The 22127-nt window shown below is 40.9% G+C and overlaps 1 protein-coding gene across 1 annotated transcript in view; it reads right to left on the bottom strand.

Moving 5' to 3' along the window:
* Nucleotides 1-17260: 17260 nt before the first annotated feature.
* Nucleotides 17261-22127, bottom strand: part of robo1 (roundabout, axon guidance receptor, homolog 1 (Drosophila)) — a 196704-nt gene continuing 191837 nt past the window's right edge. The window contains exon 31 of the mRNA XM_076100679.1: nucleotides 17261-17389. Within this exon, the coding sequence (XP_075956794.1) occupies nucleotides 17261-17389 (129 nt within the window). The remainder of the gene's footprint in view (nucleotides 17390-22127) is intronic.

Here is a 22127-nt window from a genome sequence, read left to right as displayed (position 1 = left end):
TTCATATCCGGTGTTGACATAGTTTGGTAGGCTGTGAGTGAAATGTGGCCCACAACACATACACAGCAGGTAGCTATGTATTATTCTGACTTTTTGTATTAGACATCTGGCTACATATGGCTAGTGTCTGGCATACTTTCCTGGCAAAATGTAAGCGTTTCATATAGAAGGATGGGATCCTCTGTGTTCATCTGTGCCCGTTCATGTTCTGCACGGGGAAAAGATCATTTGTAGTTCATGTTGGTGTAAAGCCGCTTGCTGGAATTACACGTGTGAGGAAAAAAAAACTGAACTATCAGTTAATCAACATGTGTCTTGTCATAGAAATGTTTTAGACGTATACAAAAGTTGTGTCTTTGTTTCCAACAAAGTGTGTTATTCCTGAATGCTGAAAATATCCCAGTATGGGAACGTTATTTCTGCCTTGCATGCATACATGTCTTTGAATGTTTAAAACGGGAAAGCCGGTTTTGTTGTTGTCGCTGTTGTTTGGAAATGATGAGAACTGATTAAATTACTACTTGAATTGTTCTTCTGCAAGAGAAGCTATATGTGCTCTGTTTCCTGCAGTGGGTCCCAGTATGCAGTATATGGAATGGAGAAAGACAAATGGTCACATGGTCTTATATGTGCCTAGTACAGTACCAACCAAAGGTGATGTGTCTTTTATTGAACATCAGAATCAGAACCGTTTATTGCCAAGTATTATTGTGTTCAAGTACGTTACTCATACAAGGAATTTGACTTGGTGCATAACAATAAACAATGAAGATCGAGACCTTTAAAAATAGAAAAATATTAAAACTACAATAATATATGATAAACAAACAAATGGATAAAGGTACGTTAAAACAAGTATGTTATAAAAGTGGCAAGTGTATTTTAATATAAAGGATGTGCAAGGGTGTGTAACAGTAGGAAATAGTTTTGGGGATGTCCGAGTCAGTGGGGGTCCCGGGCTTTGTTGATGAACCCAACTGCAGATGGGAAGAAACTGTTCTTGTGGCGTGAGGTCGTGGTCCTGATGGACCGCAGCCTCCTGCCAGAGGGAAGGGACTCGAACATTTATGTCCAGGGTGAGAGGGGTCGGCGACAATCCTTCATGCCCGCTTGAGACGTGTTTTCCCAGCTTCACATGCTGCTTCCATGTCAGACAGGAAGTCTGTGATCCACTTGCAGGTGGAGTCGGGCACGTGCAGCTGGGAGAGCTTGTCATGCAGCAGAGACGGGATGATGGTGTTAAAGGCAGAGCTGAAGTCCACAAACAGGATCCTGGCGTAGGTTCCCGAGGAGTCCAGATGCTGAAGGATGAAGTGGAAGGACATGTAGACTGTGTCGTCTACAGACCTGCTGGCTGCATGGGGGGTCCAGGACTGGGTTGGTGAGGGTTTTGAGGTGGGACAGGACAAGGCGCTCGAAAGACTTCGTGACCACAGAGGTCAGGGCGACGGGCCTGTAGTCAGTCCTGATGCACATTGAAAATAGGCTATAGGGTGGAATTCGGGTACATATGAAATAAACCACTTAGGTTTGGTCTTATTTACATGTCTCATGGAAATTTGCTGTACCTTTTTTATTTCTTACTCATTATTTTGTAAATATGGGCACTTTTTAAAGTCTTACATTTGTGTTTTGGACAAATGAGGAATGTCATTGTACGGGCCCGTGAATCTTGTTGTGCAATTCCTTTGTGGTGGCATTAGGTGTAATTTCTCTCCTGAATGATTGGTTAAGATTTAAAGGTTATCCCTTGTTCTTAAATGTGTCAAACTAGAGAATAAGTTGGCATTAATGAATAATAAAGCATGTAAAGCTGACAAATTGAGCACAGTCTTAGTCAGTTCCTCATAAATGTCAGCAATTACTCGTTTTAGTTCTCTGTGTTTGGACTCTCCTCTGATAAGCTTTTAATTCCTCCCTTTAGCTGCATTATTCTTGGCGCTCCTCCATTTGGAAAACATGTTTATGTAAAATCAAACAGCAAATTTCTCCCCCAAGCCCAATCCTTACTTTTGAACCAAGGCTGATGTTTTGGGGGTGTATTTGTATGAAATAGTTTATTTATGTACTTGTTTATCTATCAGAGCATTTTAACTGATGGTGCAGTGGGAGAGCATGCTCTGTAGCTGAAGAGCGCAAATCTTTTCCTTATTGTGCTCATGTCTGAATAAAAGAAGCTTCCTTCTTCTGAAGTGTTTGTCAAGCATATGTGCACACGTGTGAAAGCCCTGTTTGAAACCATTATATATCATTCACATGGCCAAGAAATTGTTCGGCAGAAATCTAGCTGTTAAGAGCTGTTTCTCTAAATCCCATTATCACCCCAATTACAAACCATTTTCTTACAAGATGACATGAGAAATTACGTCTGAATTATAGGGTCTTAAATGCATAACATTTAACGTGCACTCAGTTGAGTGCAGATTAGCCATGGGACACGATGACAATTTCATGTCACAATTATCACTGGCCAAAATAACTACGATTCACAATATTATGCCAATAATCATCAAAACATGCTTAAAACTCTTTAAATGGTACTAAAACATACTGTAATCACTTTACCTTTTGGAAAGTAACACATTTTTATTGCATCACAGATTAAAACCAAACAATCTTAAATAAGGTAATCATAAGGTCCCCCTGCATAGAGGATAAGTAAATACAAATATAGCAACAGTGTGTGTGTGTGTGTGTGTGTGTAATTTCGTTCTTTTATCCATTTAAAAAAAATCTGGCTCTATATTTTTTACTTCCCTATCATGATAAAAAAAAAAAGCTTTTTCAAGTCACTCATAATAATTCGCCACTTTCAACTACTTATCATATTTTGGCTAGAGTTTGGAATAAAAAGTGTTTTGAGACGGTGAGTTCCTGCAACCCAGAGAGGTCCTTGAGCATGCAACTGCACAGTAACTGGGCACCCGAAATGTAAGATTAGCAATGGACAGACACAGACGTGCACACACAACTGACCTATCGCATGACTCTCCTGGCGGAGATAACAACCCCACACAGAGTCAAAGAATGATTTGTTTGCATAACTCATTTCATGATATTTCTTTGGACTGGTTGGGAGGTTTTTTTGTATTCCTATTCATCGGAACGGTTCAGCGAACTACCCTGACCCTTTAAACAAACCCATCGGTGCAGACGAGGCAGGAACTGCTCCCATTTCACACTCTGTCTGGGCCTGGGGGGCAGGAGGAGTAATGACTGCTCTGCTCCTTGCCAACAAAGCAACTTTCCCTCTCCACGCTCACATTTTATTTCCAAATGTTTACCAGTGCGCACTCTTCTACCTCATTTCTCACCTCCGCCAGAATTTGTAGCAAATATGCAGTTTGCGAAGATGTACCTGTGTCTCTGCATACTCCCAGAAGCCTGTGCTTTCATACGGCTGTGTAATTGTTGCATCAGACGGTTAGTGGAGAGGGTCTGTGGAGAGAGCAGAACACTGGTTAGCCAGGCTGGAGGAAATGAGCTTTGCTCAGCAAATGCATACTGCAATAATGTGTGTGTGTGTGTGTGTGTGTGTGTGTGTTGATGAAAGGAAACATCTATTGCCCGTGTTGCAGGATTTTTTTCCCCCTCATGCTTCTCCTCCCCTTTGTCTTTGGACTGGTGACAATGAGTGGAGGTGAGAGGGCAGCAGTACCAATGCAACACCATTCATCACACATGTCAAACATCTAGACCAGCTGGGGACAAGCGGCAAAAATTTGCATTTCATCCCTCTTTCACCCTCTTTCTCCCCCCCCCCCCCACCTCTCTCTCTCTCTCTCTCTCTCTCTGTCTCAGCCATTATCTCTCTATATATTTCCTTCATAGCTCCACATTTGATAAATGGCTCCATAAACCACATAATTTTCCACCTGTTTGGATGAAAACATGACGTTATTTCCATATATTCATATGTGCCACACATATGTGCCACAAAACAGACGATTCTGGGTGCTGTTCTTCTTTAATAAGACGACTATCCCAGTGCTACTGAGTCCTTAATGACATTGCGGAGGAATCATATTGACTGTGTTACTGCTTAATGTTGAATAGTATGCAAGGCCAAGGGGGAAAATCTCTGTCTTTATTAGGGCTTCAACTGATTATTTTCCTTGTTGATTAATCAGACAATTATTTTCTTGATTAATTAATCCTTTCTATTAGAGCCAGAGCCCAAGATGAGGTCTTTAAATGTTTTGTCCAGCCAACAATCTAAAACCCAAAGACCGATAAAAGCAGTAAATTGTCCCTTTGGAGAAACTGGAACCAGCAAATGTTTGAAAAACTGAAAGATTACTAAAACTATTGATTGACTATCTATTAGATAAACTATTAGAATAGTTGCTGATTCGTTTTCTGTTGATTGATTAATTGTTTCAGCTCTAATACTGTCTTATCTAAATACCCAGCTTGGGCACAAAACACAATCTAGGTGCATGGCTTGGATACATAAAGCCACTAGTCAGTGATTATGCTCCTTTATAGAAAGTAACAAGTGGAGTGATTGCATGTTATCCATCAACTAACAATAAAAAACTGAATTTGCTCAATACGCACACAAACACGTCCAGAAGCATATTTTTACATTTCAAATCTATTGCCTTCCTTTTCTTCCGTGCGTAACTACAGTGCCAAAACATAGATGACCTGCAACTCAATACTGTACTTTCAGTCCATTGTGTGTAGCCGACACAACTTCCAGAACCTTGTAAGTTTTGTGCTTTTTTTTAGTTTGCAAGTTATTGCGATGTTTCTCTCTGTCAGGATGGATGGATGGAGAGGGGGTGGGAGCGGGTGTTACATTTCACCTTGCACTCTTTTCAAAAGGGACTATTCATACAAGCTGAGAGCAGGGATGTTCGTGAAAGCAGAGCGATTTTATTCAAGAGAAAAGAAAACTCTGTTGGCAGAAATAAACAGTAATTGACTGTCATGTATAATAATGGTGAAGGCTGCTGAAAAGAAACTACTGTATGGATGATTTTACTTTGCTGACTTTGTGTGTGTGTGTGTGTGTGCACCACAAATTGCCACTAGATGTTTTCATCTAAGTACAATTGTCAAATACTGACGGGGTGTACCAGTGTTTGAGTACAGAGCTTTTGTTTCGAGGTATCCTGTTCCTGTGGGACTCCTTGATGAACAATCTCTTAATCAAAGCTTAATTGTTTAGCATGATCCTGAGTGACCTGCTTAATGGGAACCCCCTCCTTGATTAATGATGTGTGTTAACGAACACAGTGGGAGACACCCCAAAACCTTGTCTGACTCTCGTTAATTAAAGTCTGGGTCCAGCAATATGTGGGACTGGATTATGCAGCATTAAGTGGTGGAAATAAAAACAGCCTCACGTAAACTAATGTTTGTGTTCTATAAATCACCAGAAGCAAGAGATTTTCTTTTATATGATATGATAATATATGCCCTGGAGTGTTTAGCCAACAGAATAAAAGAATACATCCAGTAAATAGATTTAGAAATGTTTTTTCTGAACTACACGTTTCCCCCGCATGTCCTTCAAATATTGTCTTCAACAAAAGAAGCATTTCTAAACCCGCGCTCGGCCTTCTGCTTGAAAACCACACCGACAAAAGAAGAAGCAACTTTTTGTCTCTGGATTTATGAAGCGGGCCAGAAATAATATAATTGTTTTAATCTATACATGTATGCATGCTCATGGCTTTCACAGTCTCTGCCAAGGACTTGCAGAGAAACATGCCCTCACCTTTTGAATGTTACGAGGCTGCGGCTGTTTTCAATGGCACTGCGGAATAATAAACTTCAACTTTAGAATAGAAACTGATTTAATCCAATCAAAGCTCTTACAGTGTGCTGCACACATTATTTAATAATTTTCAAGAACTTTTTTTTTTTCTTTTTGTATAACATTTTATAACCTTGATATGCTGCAGCAGCATTTGAAACGGAGCACACTGGCAAATTGGTGAAGAGGAGACCTTGGTGTTTTCTTGCTGATAACACTCTGTCTTCTTCACCTGCTGCCAATGAGGACTACAAGCATGAATGTCACCACTCTTTGAGGCGTAATCGGTTAATCACCCCAAGATGGGCAAGGTCACTGTCGACACACGCTGCCCAACCACTTATCTTCTCCAGCTCAGGCCACACAGGGGGTGGGAGAGGGGGAAGGGATAATGTTGGAGATTATTTTAAAGGGATATTTCATGTTATCCTGCATCTATAATCTGTTTTGGTTCCCTCCAGTTAAATGTCATCTTTGGTTAATCTATAGGCTGTATCGTACATTTTATATAGGTTGCAAAACTTGAGCAAGTCCTTGGTGTTTTTGATGAAGCTTAAGATGTACCTGCACACCCCTACCTTCTCACAATTCCTCTTTGACTTTTTTTCAATCTCATTACTTCGGTCACGGACAATAGCAGATGGAGCAGCTGCCGGTTTAATTGTCTTTATTTCAGAGGCATCTGCTTTCTGCTTTTTTAATCCGGAACACCTCGGCATCGGGCGGGCAGTAGATGCCATGTTTAGGAAATTGGAAAGTAAACATGAACTAACATAAAAACAGTTTCTCTATCAGATTGTAGTAACTCTGAGCAAATGACAGAGTTGTGTGCTTTTAGGCCAGAAGATTTTTAGAAAAACAAAACAAAAAAACATAAGTAAAATAATATTAAACATTGTGTGGGCATATCTTCCTCTTGCCATCTGCCTCGCATGTATTACTACACCTGTAAGTCTCTTAAATGAGAGAATGAGGATCCCAGTGGCTCTGTTCAGTTATTTTTCTCAGCTACTGAGATGTGTTGTGCCGTGCCGAGGCTAAGGGAGAAAACAGCAGATGTTAGGCTCTGACAATCCTTTCTACCTTGGATCTGCAACAACAAAGCAGCTGAGGGGAAAAATGTCATCCGTGCATCATCCCTGACGGCCCTGCATGAATGAATAATTACTCTACTTTGACTCAGTTCAGGGAAAAGAAGCTAAATAAACCTCTAACCCTCTTACCTTGAAACCCTTTCAAAGGGGAGGCCCCGCATCCTGACGTGATAAGACGGTGACACTGAGGAGGCTGTGACATGCCGAGATCCTTCAGAAATAAAACGATTTTTCTCGTGGCAAAACGCTCAGGGAAATGAAATGATTCACCCCAGCAGCTCAGTACGTGCTCTTCCACAAAAAGAAGACATGGGGTTCATCTGTGAAGAAGAAGGGGGAGGGAGAACGTTGGAGTGTTTTGTTGGCCGTGTTTGCGCGAACAGCATTCGTGTCAGGAAGGAAGTAAGGCTTTAGAAATGCATCATTGTTACCATTATGCTTAATAATTTGAATGACATCTCAGTGCCTGACTCAAAGGCACTTGTGTGGGGGCTGGCAGGGGTTATTAGAAATGACTCCCCCAATGATGCGTGTCACTGAAGCAGCAAATTAACATGAGGAGATGGAGGCATGTTAAAAGCAGCAGAGAAATGGGGAGGGGGGGGGGGGGGGAGCTGAGATGGAGGGAGAGATGTGAGGGGGAACAGGGATAGATGCGGAGAAAGATGTTGCTATTTTTCACTCTCTTTGTTAGCTGAGACGCTCCGGTTGTGGTGTTCCAGCTCCTGCTCGGTTGAAGCTTTCTCTGAACACCAGGTGCTTCTATTGTGATAAATGATTCTCAACTGTGCCGAACAATGGCAGAGGCAGCCAGACATATCCCTCATCAAATACTTCCACAGCTCCTCTTCCACAAACTACACAATAAGCACACTGGATTCTACCAGCGGTTCTACCACCCTACAAGACTAATAGATATTTTTGCTTCCTGTTTACCATGTTGTTCTTATTATAGTAAACGTATGGTAGGTAACTGACAGTCCCCTGGAAGACACGGCTGGACGATCTTTCTGTTGGTTGACCAGTTTCTTGTCCATAACCCACCTATAACTGAATGCCCTGTTCTCTTTCCTCCTCTCTGCTTGAGATGGGAGGTTTGACTCTTTTTACTGACTGGAGTATCGGAGTGCCGCAGCCGACTCCAGTAGTAACAAACAAGACCGGCTTACCGACACTTAATGGCAACTTAAACTACTCTGAGGGAAAGAAAATACATCTACTTAAACACTAGTTACAGAGTGTTGGATTTCATGATCGATCAGTAGTAAACAACTCAAATTCATGGACTGTAAATGTCTGTGGCATGGAACTTGTGAGTGAGTGATTTGTGCAACCCAAGTCAGACCTTCAGCTCAAGGCAGGGAGAGAGAGTACTGAGTTGAAACAAGTGCCAAAGTGACGGTAGTAGTAGTAGTAGTAGTAGTAGTAGCAGCAGCAGCAGCAGCAGCAGCAGCAGGTAGAAGAGGTGAGTCTGTGAGTGAGTTATTCGAGATGAGCACCTGTGACATCCGAGTCAGTAAGAAGAGTTGTTTGTTTCAAACAATTCACTCATGGCTCGGACTATGCTGCTAATTTCTCTTCCCGCTTTCTCCTTCCTGTGCTTTGCTCAACGCCTGTGCATTCTGTTGTCTCCCGTCTCTGACAGCAGAGGAGGCTTGATACATGTACAGTGCCTTCACCTTTTTCCACCCAGTAATTTATGCTGTCTGGGGTTTTCCTGTGTTTGGACGAGCAGGCTTTCATGTCCGTGTAGAGCCGTATCGTGGGGTGTTGACACGTTCCTCCGTGTCCAGCATTAAAACAGACTGTAGCAGGTAATTGATGGGGGTTTACTGCCACAGGCACGCAACACAAACTGGGAGGAACCCCACCAGTTTTTAACCCCACAGATTGGATTAGTAAAAGGTTGTCAACAGAGGGGATGACTCAATTATTTTTGTCCGTCAGATTTTATATTAGTGAGAGTAGACAGTGCTGTTCTCACATCATCAAACTTGATTATTATTATTTCCATTTTTCTGAGAACTTTAGAGATTCTTGTTCATGTTTGCATACAAATTGAGATTTAAAATTGAGATGTTGACATTGTGGTGAGATTGTTCTGTCAACTACTGTTTCCAAGGTCAAAAAATTACTTTCGTTGCAGTGGAAAGATGACAGGAAACAAGCGGAGTGAGAGATGGCGAATAGCGCACTTTTCGTCTTGTCCATTAACTTGATTCAACACTTCTCTAAAGTCGAGTATTACTTTCTTGAAATTGATCATAGAGCTTTACACTGCATTAGTTTAAGGGAGGGGTGCCTCATAAACAAGCAACTTAATGTATATAGTTTAAGCTTATAATTAAAGAATGGCAATACATGAGATTTGTTTTCTATCTATTGACCTTAGAAATCCAATATTGGCCAGGCTCTAATTTAAAGTAGTGCTGCATTTATTATTCAATATAAAAATTCATCCAAATTGACAACAATTTGAATGTTTGATTAATTGTAAGTCATTATAATGCAAAAGTGCAAAACATTTGCCGGTTCTCGTGTGAAAGTGCTGCGTTTTCCTTTCCGCTGCTACCTGAAACTTGTTGATCCTGGACCTCCAGCATACGGCTGGAGCCCTTGTACATATATATATACAGTATATACAGGTGCTGGTCATATAATTAGAATATCATCAAAAAGTTGATTTATTTCACTAATTCCATTCAAAAAGTGAAACTTGTCTATTATATTCATTCATTACACAGACTGATATATTTCAAATGTTTATTTCTTTTAATTTTGATGATTATAACTGAAAAATCCCAAATTCAGTATCTCAGAAAATTAGAATATTGTGAAAAGGTTCAATATTGAAGAGACCTGGTGCCACACTCTAATCAGCTAATTAACTCAAAACACCTGCAAAGGCCTTTAAATGGTCTCTCAGTCTAGTTCTGTAGGCTACACAATCATGGGGAAGACTGCTGACTTGACAGTTGTCCAAAAGACGACCATTGACACCTTGCACAAGGAGGGCAAGACACAAAAGGTCATTGCAAAAGAGGCTGGCTGTTCACAGAGCTCTGTGTCCAAGCACATTAATAGAGAGGCGAAGGGAAGGAAAAGATGTGGTAGAAAAAAGTGTACAAGCAATAGGGATAACTGCACCCTGGAGAGGATTGTGAAACAAAACCGATTCAAAAATGTGGGGGAGATTCAGAAAGAGTGGACTGCAGCAGGAGTCAGTGCTTCAAGAACCACTACGCACAGACGTATGCAAGACATGGGTTTCAGCTGTCGCATTCCTTGTGTCAAGCCACTCTTGAACAACAGACAGCGTCAGAAGCGTCTCGCCTGGGCTAAAGACAAAAAGGACTGGACTGCTGCTGAGTGGTCCAAAGTTATGTTCTCTGATGAAAGTAAATTTTGCATTTCCTTTGGAAATCAGGGTCCCAGAGTCTGGAGGAAGAGAGGAGAGACACACAATCCACGTTGCTTGAGGTCCAGTGTCAAGTTTCCACAGTCAGTGATGGTTTGGGGTGCCATGTCATCTGCTGGTGTTGGTCCACTGTGTTTTCTGAGGTCCAAGGTCAACGCAGCCGTATACCAGGAAGTTTTAGAGCACTTCATGCTTCCTGCTGCTGACCAACTTTATGGAGATGCAGATTTCATTTTCCAACAGGACTTGGCACCTGCACACAGTGCCAAAGCAACCAGTACCTGGTTTAAGTACCATGGTATCCCTGTTCTTAATTGGCCAGCAAACTCGCCTGACAATACCCCATAGAAAATCTATGGGGTATTGTGAAGAGGATGATGCGAAATGCCAGACCCAACAATGCAGAAGAGCTGAAGGCCACTATCAGAGCAACCTGGGCTCTCATAACACCTGAGCAGTGCCACAGACTGATCGACTCCACGCCGCATTGCTGCAGTAATTCAGGCAAAAGGAGCCCCAACTAAGTATTGAGTGCTGTACATGCTCATACTTTTCATGTTCATACTTTTCAGTTGGCCAAGATTTCTAAAAATCCTTTCTTTGTATTGGTCTTAAGTAATATTCTAATTTTCTGAGATACTGAATTTGGGATTTTCCTTAGTTGTCAGTTATAATCATCAAAATTAAAAGAAATAAACATTTGAAATATATCAGTCTGTGTGTAATGAATGAATATAATAGTTCAAAAGTTTCACTTTTTGAATGGAATTAGTGAAATAAATTAACTTTTTGATGATATTCTCATTATATGACCAGCACCTATGTATATGTATATATATATATATCTCTATCTATATATATATATATATATGTATATCTATCTATCTCTATCTATCTCTATATATCTCTATCCGAAAGAGCTCATATCCATCTTTATGTTGGCACAACACGTGCAATGTCTGATGACATCAGTTCTCCCACACCTCCTTGTCTTCGGAGGAAAGCCTCTTTCCATCCGTCCTCACTCCCCAGAAACACAATAGTCCTGTTCAGCATTCCAACAGGCATACTGGTCAGGATTCTGCCAAAGTGATAAAAACCCCACTTATCAGCTGGAAGTGCCCGCAGACTCCAGATATATCCAATCTCTACACTTTTGATGCCAGGGTCACACCAGTATGACTCTGGTTGGCTTACAGAATCCCCAGTGGTTACCCGCTCAAGATCTCATTACCAAGTGGTGTTACTTGCTAATGAATTTTTCTCTAATCGTGTTATTTATAAGTGTCACACTATTTTGGGTGAGACAGTTCTCCCAACAGGAACGGATAATATCTCTCTGTGGGATTTTTTTTTATTTTTTTTCAGAAAACTATGCAATCCATATTTTTTGTGGTTGATTTGGCAGTTTATTTCAGAGTCTAATATGAATCCTAATTGGTTCAGTTTGGAAACAGTTGAGTGATGAAAACCATGTGGTTTTATTTTCATAATTTATTTATTTCCTATTTAAAGCAGCCAAAGCCACGGTTGTAAACTGAAGGGTTCATCCCAGTTGACTGCAAGCTTCGCGTACTACCTCCCACCTTGGGGTTGATTACTGGACCTGTTAACATTAGATCATAAACGTTACACGTATGTAATAAAGCTTTTTGAAAATGTGCCTCAGCAGCATTGTTCTAATCCCTTTGCAAATATTGCCTCGGAGGAATAAAAATCGCATCACGCTTAGATCCAATTTGTGCTACACTCACCAATTACTTTCACGGTCCACTTCCAGTCTAATACAGAAAGGCCAGATTATCCGTTGGATGTCTGGGTGCTGCACACCCTAATTACAAACGCAAATTGGAAAAACACAACTTGTGACAAAAAATGTAGCATGTGATTTGTCCTCTTTCCAAGAAAAATATTTACACTAACTTACTTTGACGCTGTGTCCTCAAGGACAACTGGTTTCTGAATGAAAAGGCCTACTTGTATTGTGAAGAGTTTTGATCTTTCTATTGGTCTTGTAATAAGATAAAGCTGTAGCACGGATGTTCTGTGTCTAATTGGGTTGATGTGTAATTAATCTTAACAGTAAAACCAGCGTAGTTCATTACATGACTGATTAAGAGGATATACAGAGGAACAGACAGAATATTAGTTCATCAGATATAGTGTGGTGCTTTTGAAGAGCTGTGTAAATCTACAAGGACTTAGAAGTAGTTTGAGCAGACTTTAAAGGCACCATAACCCAGTGTACTACAGCTTGTTTTGCTCTGTACTGCTGGTGCACAAGCTTGCTCAAGCTTCGCCATTTCTGCTGGCTGCACACATCTCATGCCTGGACTCGCATAGGACAGGGGTAGCGAGGAAGTCAGGGCCAGTCGTGGTGTAACTGAAAAGAGAACCAGTAGCACTGAGTACAACATTACTGCATGTGAACTTTGAGTCGCATCCAATGGATGCTTTGTTCCTAATGCTGAGGGACCAACCTACAGAAGCTGAACCTGTGACACAGGGGACTTGAAGGGTTGTTTAGTGGATGTCCGATAAATTATTATGATGAGCACATTAAAAGATTTCAAGAGGTCATGCCATTTTTTCTGTTTTTAAATCACACAAAGGACATTTAGAGCTTCAGCTAATTATTTTTGTAAATATGAATTACTTTTTTTTTCATTCCCCAATTGATCATTTAGTCTTACGGTTCAGAACATGGTGACAATAGCCATTGCAATTTCCAATGATAAGTCTTTAAATTAATCCAACAATATTGAGTTTGCAATTATATCAAACAAATCCTCACATTTGAGAAGATGGAACCAGATAACAGTTGGTACTTTTTGCTTGACAAGTGACTAAAATTATTAATTGATTGGTGGAAAAATATTGAAGTCGGAGCAGTTCGCTACATGCTTCTCATTCCACGCAACTGAGCTCACACCTGCCAAATCCAAAGCAAACTCTCATGAGGCAAAAATGTTCAGATGGAGTCACAGAGAGCCCAGGGCTGCAGGTAAGACTGTGAGCGAGGCAGGGAGATCGTAGAGACAGAGCCGCACTCCTCAGCCATCCAGGAGATAGATGCGTCCTGCCACTGTCTAAATTGGCTGTCGGAAACATTGTGCGAGGGAAAGCGGCAATTTCTGGGAAGTTACAGGCAGAGTGACAATGATGGAGAGATAAAAAGGAGGGAAAGATGGGGCGAGGGTCAAAAGGAAAGAGGTAGTGAGGTGAAAATAGAGAGAAGGCCAAGGTCAGTGGTAAATGTTTCATAAAGGGCTGAAGATTGAGAGACGACTGTTTTAGAACGAAAGACCTTCAGAGACAGGACAATAAATGACGATAAAGAAGGCTTCAATTGTGGTCAAAGGAAGCCACATGTAGCATGGTTATCACATTTCTACCATGGAAAAAATAGAGTATTAAAGCTACTACTGAGATATCATTTTCTTAATGACCTTTTTTTTCCCATGACTTGTAAGCTTCACTTGTACAGCATATTTCCTGTCAACTACATCATAAACAATACCGCAACCTCAAGACTGAACAATGACTGGCTTGAAATCAGAACAAGAGAGGAAAGAGCCACACTGTATAGTAAAGGATCTGGCAGGTTTGATGAAATTAATGAAACCTTATGACTTGGCAAACTAGCTTCATGGTTAATGCAGGACTTCCTGGATGGAGGTGGAAGTCATGGGAGGACTGTTCCCCCCTGTGGGATAGTAAAGTGATTTGGCCGTACTCCACAGATGTCTGCCATATAGAGTAAGAGATAGTAGCTGTCTGCTGCAGGATGGATGAGATGAGGAAATGAGAGCGATATAGAGCAGGGATCAGCCTATGACTAGGATGCCAATGATGGTATCAAAGGAGCAATGTCGAGAATGGTGAGTAGAGGAAAGACGCAATGTTTATATCTCCATTTTTGTTCCAGTTGCTGGCAGTGCAAGATCTTATTTGACCAAATTAGAGGATCACCTCGTATAGACGGAAGATAAATTGGCGTCCCTGTAATTGCCTGAACCTTTAACCTGGAGGCAGGAAGTGATCACTTTTCCCTGGGAGGTCTAACGTTTGGCCTCTATCATAGAACAGCATCAGCTATTGACACACTGCAGTAATGGCCTACCTTAGGGCTGGTAGCTTCACACAGAGTAATGATGACCCATGCTCGCCTGCAAGCCACTGCTTTTCTTCTCATCGATGCAATTACCTCACTGAGCCATGGCTGGCCAATATCCCCCATAGCAAGGAGGAAGATCACAGTTCCCCGCTGTTCCTCTTACCACCAGTCCCAAAGCAGAAAATACCGACAGAAAAACACTGCATTTTTGTTAAAGTGTGATGCTAATTGATAGACCTGTAATATTGAAATGGATATGGGAGATATTCTGTTCACAGGTTGGAGTTATGCATTCATTATTGTTGACGCTCATGCACGTTTAGCCCCCACCAGTGAAAAATGAGATGACAAAAGAGGTAATTTCCTCTTTCTCTCAAGATGGTGTAATTGTGTGAGCTACAGTGAGAGGGGGGGGTGTATGTGTGAGGCTTCTCCCTCCCCGTTCCTTCTGACAAAGACTTTAATTCACTGTAATTATACAGATGGATTGAAATATACAGCAAGACAGGGAATCACTCCAATTATGCAGAGTTGATTAAAACTTGGACCCCATGCCAGGCTGCTGCAGGAGCATGGGGGGAGTTGATATGTGCACCATAGAAGCACTGAACACATAAAACCAGTGAACATCTGCATCACGAGGACCAAACCACATTAGAGGATTTTTGTATCTCTTGCAAGAGATGGGCGTTTCACTCTCTACCACTAAGCTGAAATGTAACAATATACAGTTTGATGGTGTGGTGCATAAGGAGTCTCCGCATGTTGAAAGCTCACCACCTCCTAATGAAGATGGATCAGTGCTATTCATTTACTGACAAACGCACTGGGTGTACAGCACAGCCCATCTCCTGTGTTGTGTCACTGCATATAGCTACAGCATTTACAAGCAGTGGTGAGGATAAGTCCTTGGCATCTGGAGACTATGGTCAGTGGAGGAGAACGAGGAAGAGACAAAGAGAGGGAGAAAAAACAGGGAGATGGAGAATAAAAGAAAAAGACACGGAGTCTAAGAGTAAAAAGATCAAAGAGAAAAAAGATCACAAATAGGGAGGAACAGACTGAAAAGGGCAAGACATTTGTCACCCTTTCCTACAGGACCATAGGAAGAAAGAACAATATCATTAATCTCCTGACATTTCAATATTGTATTAACCTTTCTTGTGGAATTCTTTGGTCTCATTAGTCTTTTTTGATAGGAAGAAAAATAATAATCGATGGAACAAGCTCTGGACACGATCTAGAAATATACTGCAGTCAAATAACATACAACCTCAAGCCAGTCATATGATTCTGAGCTGTCTTCAGCAATCACTCCCATTATCTACTTTGAATTAATTGGTTAACATACAAACATATCAAATAAAAAGATAAATGGGGATGAAAGGGTGCAGCTGTTGCTCTCAAGTAGGTCACAGTCATAAAAGAGAAAAATGGCTGGGCTGTATACAGCCTAAGATGGCAACACACGCACATCAGCCATCTTATGTGAAGAGAAAAAAGCCCCAAGGCCACACAAGGCGTGATGAACCCTGGTCTCATCTTCCACACTCAGTCAGTCAGCAGGCTGTCGGCAACAGAAAAATAGAAGAACGAGTACTTGGTATGGAGGCAAGATGAATCCGAAGGTGCTCAGATCCTTTGCAACTCCACCGCCACCATCCTTCCCTCCTTGTAATACCTCTACAGCCTGCTCACCCTTGTCCTCACTTTCTGTCTGTCAATGCCTGAAGAGCACCAGCCATTCAAATCACCAGCACTCCCCACGTCATTTGATTAAGAAAACACCCTAATTCATCCCCATTATGCGCCCTCGCTGAACATCAAGCACCGCCAGGCCTTTTGTCTATCACCATTTACATTTAGCCTCTATGATTGGTCGTGTCAGTGTTTTGCTGAGCGTGTTGAGCGATGCTGTTGAGCAATGAAAACATGTCTCTTTTGAATGGTGTGATTTTATGTTTGCATTGGGCATTCCTAACCTTGGGGAGGAGTAGCATGGGTTCAAGGGTTATTTCAATACTGTCATTAGAGGTATACCGAACACCTTGTCTAAGGCGAGAGCCTACTAATGGGTTTCTTTGAATTTACAGGGAGATGAGTGGGTGGTAGTTTTATACACCTACACTGTATTTCTCTCTGTGTGGAAGGCTTTTTATTAGTGTTCTATTTCATAATTTAGCAGAAATCAATCGTATTTGTAATGAAAGGAAAATTGCTTTGGACAGGAGCCATCAACAATCCACGGCGGGTAGACTAAAGAACATGAACGCCTGATGAAAACGGGATCTCAAGTAGGGCTTTGAAGATTATAAGGTTATCGATGACAACCTTCTAACCTTATAATCACTCCCTTGGTCACTCCCTTGTTTAGCTTTGGTTATTGCAGCATTTTTGCATCAATGTGATGGTCATTATTTAATTTACTACATTTCTGGAAAAGCAAACATTGCCATCCAGTTATTTGTGTCAATGGTTGATTAAATTTCCTGAAAATGTAGATAAATCCTGAAGGTAGAAGTAAATGATTTGATTCGTTTGACAGACAAATTATTCCGCACAATTTTAACAATCAATTGCTTACATTATTTAGGCCTTTTAAGCTAAAATGCAGCTACATATCCGCTAGTTCCACTTCCTGAAATGTGCAGATTTTCTGGTTTTATTTATATTCTGAATTAGTGTAAAGTTGCAATCATACGCTGTTTTTTTTTATGCCAAAACTAACAAAATATCGACTCCAGAGTTTCCTCTGTATTCATTCTGCAGCTGCGCACTGATGTGAACTGCAGAGGAGCGCTGCCACGAGTCCATGAACGAGTAGGGATGCACCAATTCAACTTCTTCAGTCCTGATACCGATACCTAGGTTTTGGGTATCGGCCGATACGGAGAGCCTTTGTTACCCAAAGCGCTGTACGAGCGCAGTGTTGCTGTGGGCACTGTGGGCACTGTGCCCTTGCAGTTGGGTTCAGCCTTTTTGCTTTTGTCCACCTAAAGTTAAATGGAAGATTCGCCATTCTTATGTGAATAGATTTTTTTTCATGCATGACTAAAAGCTGAGTCATGCACGGTATATTGGATGGTGTCCACCTACCACAGTGTGTGCTATACAGTAAATGTTCATCATATGCTTATTAACTTCAGTTTTTGAGCGCCTTGTTGATAAACCGTGGCGGTTTGGATTATATTTTGCACGCGTTGATAAATGAAACTGTTTCATTCTTCTCTGACTGCACCTGCAATTTAGCCACAGCTGGTTGGCCTCTTTGGATTCTGCTTGGTGTCTGATATTGCTTCTTTCAGAGTGCTGATTATAAGAACTACTGCAGTGAATCTGGTGAATGTATCTCGCTAATCAAAGGGCTTATAACGGTGTTAATAATCATCATAAGCACTTTGATAAAGACGATAACTCATTGGTGATATTAAATGTTAGATATGGTGAGATCAGCTTACAGATGCAAAGAGGACGGCAGAGGAAAAGCTGAGGGAGGGAAGATTCCAGGCGACCGCAACGAGGAGGAGGCCGTATTCCTCTGGGTTAATTGTGTGGACCCCATCGGCACTAAATAAGGATGGTTAGAATGACTGGCTAAGTGACACATGGATGTACAAATCACCCAGATTACTTACCAGTTATTAAAAAAACTCTTGGTTTTGGCTGGCTTTCACACTCCCTCTCTCATTACGTCTGGCAGTATCCCCACTGTGACGGCTATCTTTTACAATAACTCCTCTCCGCTCAATTTTCACATGTTGAAACAAGCCAAAGTGTTTAACATTGATTAAAAGCAACTTTTTGTAATGATGTGAAATTATGATGAGTCGGTTGGTGAGATCATTAAACGTAAATGAGTTTTGATTGATTGTCTGAAGAGGTGGCGTTTGACCTGCAGCTGCAGTGTAAATGGCTGTGGAGAGGTGCTGGTAAGCCGTCTACACACTGTGCACCTGTGATGGCGGCTTCCTTGCCGACGCTCGCGCGGAGGATGGCGACAGTAAGATGAGTTGTCAGACAGTGCACAGCTGTACACTTAATTACCTCCTAGTTTGGGAAGGAGGTTAATGAAGCAGTTTGGCGTTCAGAAATGAGAGACAGCCTGAATGTGCACAAAATAAATTAGTTTCTGGCTGCTGGAACAGAGCGGGAAGCAACAGCAGTTTAAATTATCGATTGGATAAACCGAAACATTTGAAGGGATAAAGAAAGAGGATGCTTGAAGAGGAGTTGGGGTTACTGTGGATTACAGATGTGTACATGTTTATTTCTATACAGAGTAATTAGGCATACTTACATTGGTATATTAAATGTGTCTTCAAATGTTCTTCTTTCTGAGAAATCAGACTCATTCATTCATGGGACGTTGGTGAAGCTGATTGTGTGCAGGTGCTATTTTAAGTGCTCAGAACCTGTACAATGTACTTAAGAAAAAGACGTGTTACTTAAGACTTCTTAGTGCAATCAGTGGTCCACTTAGTTCTTTTGAAGTTTAAGATTATTATACGAGTTTTAACCGAGACCTCTTTCTGCTTGTGTAGTTTTGTGGCTTAATCTACAGTGTGACAGACATTGTTTACTGCGGCTAAACAAAGGATTAGTTATTGGGCAAGGCATTTTTCTTAATTCAATTGTACATGTATTATTATAGTTTAGTAGAGCAATATGTATGCATCGTCATGATAACATGTGCTAAAAATGCAACTTTACAAACAGTCCATAAAGACATTTTTGCAACCAGTTAGTGCTGTAGTCATTTATTTTCATGATCGACTAATCTGCAAATTATCTTCCTAATTAATCATCTAATCGTTTGGTTTATTAAATGTCACAGTCGTTAAATATGTCCCTCACTATTTCCCAGAGCCCAAGGTGATGTCTCCTTTTGTCCAACCAATAGTCCAAAACCCAAAGATATTCACTTTACCATCTTCAGAGGACAACATTGAATCTTCACAGTTATAGGGCTGGAAACTGGGAAACAACTCAAACAAGTAATTAGTTATTAAGATAGATGGGTAATCATTGGTTTCAGTGAATTTATTAATCAACTCATAGTTTTAGCTCTATTACCAATCACTTGCTGAGCATTACAGTTGGTGTATACTATAAGTGTTGATATCCTGTCGGCACAGTAATCTAGGTATTTTTCACATTATACGCGAGGACCTTCAAAGTGAGGGAGGAAAAAAATATCATTGTACTAAATGCAACACGCAACCCCATTTTCAATTCCCCTTCCCCCAGTTCTAATGCTGTAGACATGCCACTGCACTTCTGAGCCTTCCCTAGAGCACACAGGTAGAGTAACTGTAAGGACCGGACCAAAGACCATCCAGCCTCATTGTGCATATTCATGCCATTATGGGGTGAATAACCCTGGCAGCCAGTGTATCCGCTTAATATCCTTAATCACCTGCATCTCATTGTGGGGCCTCGACACACCTCCACTCATTAAAATGATGGATGGAGGCATAAGGGGATGCTCTCCCCTGTTCCAAATTTGTTCTTGTTTAGAAAGGGGCTTATTAGCGAACACCTGGGGGAATGAAGGGGGGAAGGGAGCTCCAAAAGCTGAGAGAGAGCAGAGGAGGAGGGGGTGAGAATTCTAAGACCACAGTGTCATCGCTAAACCATAATACACATACTGAACTATACTGATGTTATTAATTAAACATTTGCTCTGTAAACATCCAATGTCGGCACTAATTACATCATTTCATTTCCAAAGATAACGATGCATATCAGATGTAGAAATGCTGTAGAATATGTTGTTACGCTTCTGATGATATTACATCTGTACATTCCTGTATTTTTTTTACATTTAAAAATTGACGTCAAAACACAAATTTAATGGACAAGAATATCCACCGATTGTTGCAGTAAATGAGTTCAGTGGAAATATAATCTGTCATCGCTCTGGTGGCTTTGAGCAGAGGACTCGGAGCCGTCGGTCTCCCGAGGCTCCAGGATGTTCGGTTGTGCAGCCAGTCATTAGCTTGCAAAAACATAACTTCCATTCCAGTTCTTTGAGGCTCAGGAGGAAGTATAAAGGGGAGGAACCATCTCTCTTTCTTCATCACTGGTGTTCCAATAAGCCAGACAGACAGCGGTTGACATTAAAGACTCCCATAGGCCAGGTTATTGCTTCTGTGAGAACAAGCAGTAGGCAGGTTAGATGTAATAAACTGGAACACATTTATTCTGGTCTCTAATTAGGATGAGTTTCTGTCTAGAACTCTCTGTGTGTCATCCAAAGTCATCCTCTGATTTTATGGATATTTTGTTTTGCTGCGTCAGCAGTAAGCCCACCGGTGTGAGTGATGGGAAATAAGAGGAGTACTGTGTTTGCTCTCTTATGTAACCTCATTGAAGCCTCCTTACGCCTAATTGGCAGCAATCTACGTCTGTCAAATTCAATATAATTCCTTCACCGTTGGGTTTAGCGTCCCTCGATGGCTCCAACTGCCTTTACTGAATGACATGGGACACTGATATTGTGAGTAATGGCAAACACTGATGGAATTGGCATTGGGTAATGCATTTGAATAGCTACTGTACAGAACAGAAATGGCTGTTTAGCCTCTGAGCCAAGGATATTGATAGTTCCCTCCTTGACTGTGGTTGTTGAAGTACATCGTGTCCTCTCGGGTGAGGCCAGCTAGGATGATTTCAAATTAGAATGGAGTAGATGCAATGACATTGAGCTTTATTGTGATGCTTTTCAGTTAAAGCTATAACAAATGTATTTGTAAACTTGTATGAATCGTTTTTCATAGCTCCACAAATGTTAGTGTTGTGTACCATAACCATATAACATAAAATAAATTGTTTGAGATTACATTTCTTTTTAGTTTTTTTTTTTTAAGTAAAGTTTTTTTCTAATGGTTAAAAATGACTATCCTGCTATATTTGTATATTGTAAACCAATCACATGAAAATATCCTTTTCATTGCATGTGTAGCCAAAGCTTAATACAGATTTGCCACACGGTTGCTCTTGGCAATGTGTTCTTTCATTACCATGAACATAGTCAACCCCATGTTTAATGTCGCAGGGCCATATGTGCATGCATAAATACTTTTTCCCATGCATTAATTGTAAGTCTGTTTTGATATTAGTGACATAAAGATCATTGATTGTTTGAAAGGTGAAATAAGAGTGGATACCACTGGTACAGATACATGGGATGATTTAGTGATACAGGCCCTATGAATAGCTATATCTCCCTGTAATGGTTGCACATAACAGCTGCTCTAGCATTGTTGTTGTGCCTCGCTCATCCAACACAACTTGTAAAATTGATACTTCTTTGTTGTCCTTTTTGTTGACGGCTCTAATGCCTGGCAGAGCAGACGCAAGTATTGCTATGCAAACAGGTGATTGAGGATGTATCTACGAATGTATTTATGTACTGGGTTTCCCAGTGCATTCATGGCATGGTTTAGAAAGTGTATGCATTTGATAAATCATTTTAGTCAACCTTAGCTTTCAGCTAATGGTGCTAACAGCAACAGTGCTGATAATACATTATGACTTTTTTCAGCATACTATAATATGGATTTTTCCATATGAAAATACTTTGACCTAGTCATGACTTTTTTCAACATACTGTACTATGACTTTTTTTAAATACTCTGACTTTTCTCACTTTTTTAGACATATACTATCACTGTTTTTAGGACTTTTTTCAACATACTATACTATGACTCTTTCACAACATTTTTCGAA

The sequence above is a fragment of the Anarhichas minor genome, unplaced genomic scaffold (assembly GCF_050575085.1).
Source record: "Anarhichas minor isolate MPS153535 unplaced genomic scaffold, ASM5057508v1 ptg000026l, whole genome shotgun sequence".
Lineage (NCBI taxonomy): Eukaryota > Metazoa > Chordata > Actinopteri > Perciformes > Anarhichadidae > Anarhichas > Anarhichas minor.
This window is presented reverse-complemented; position numbering and strand designations above follow the sequence as displayed.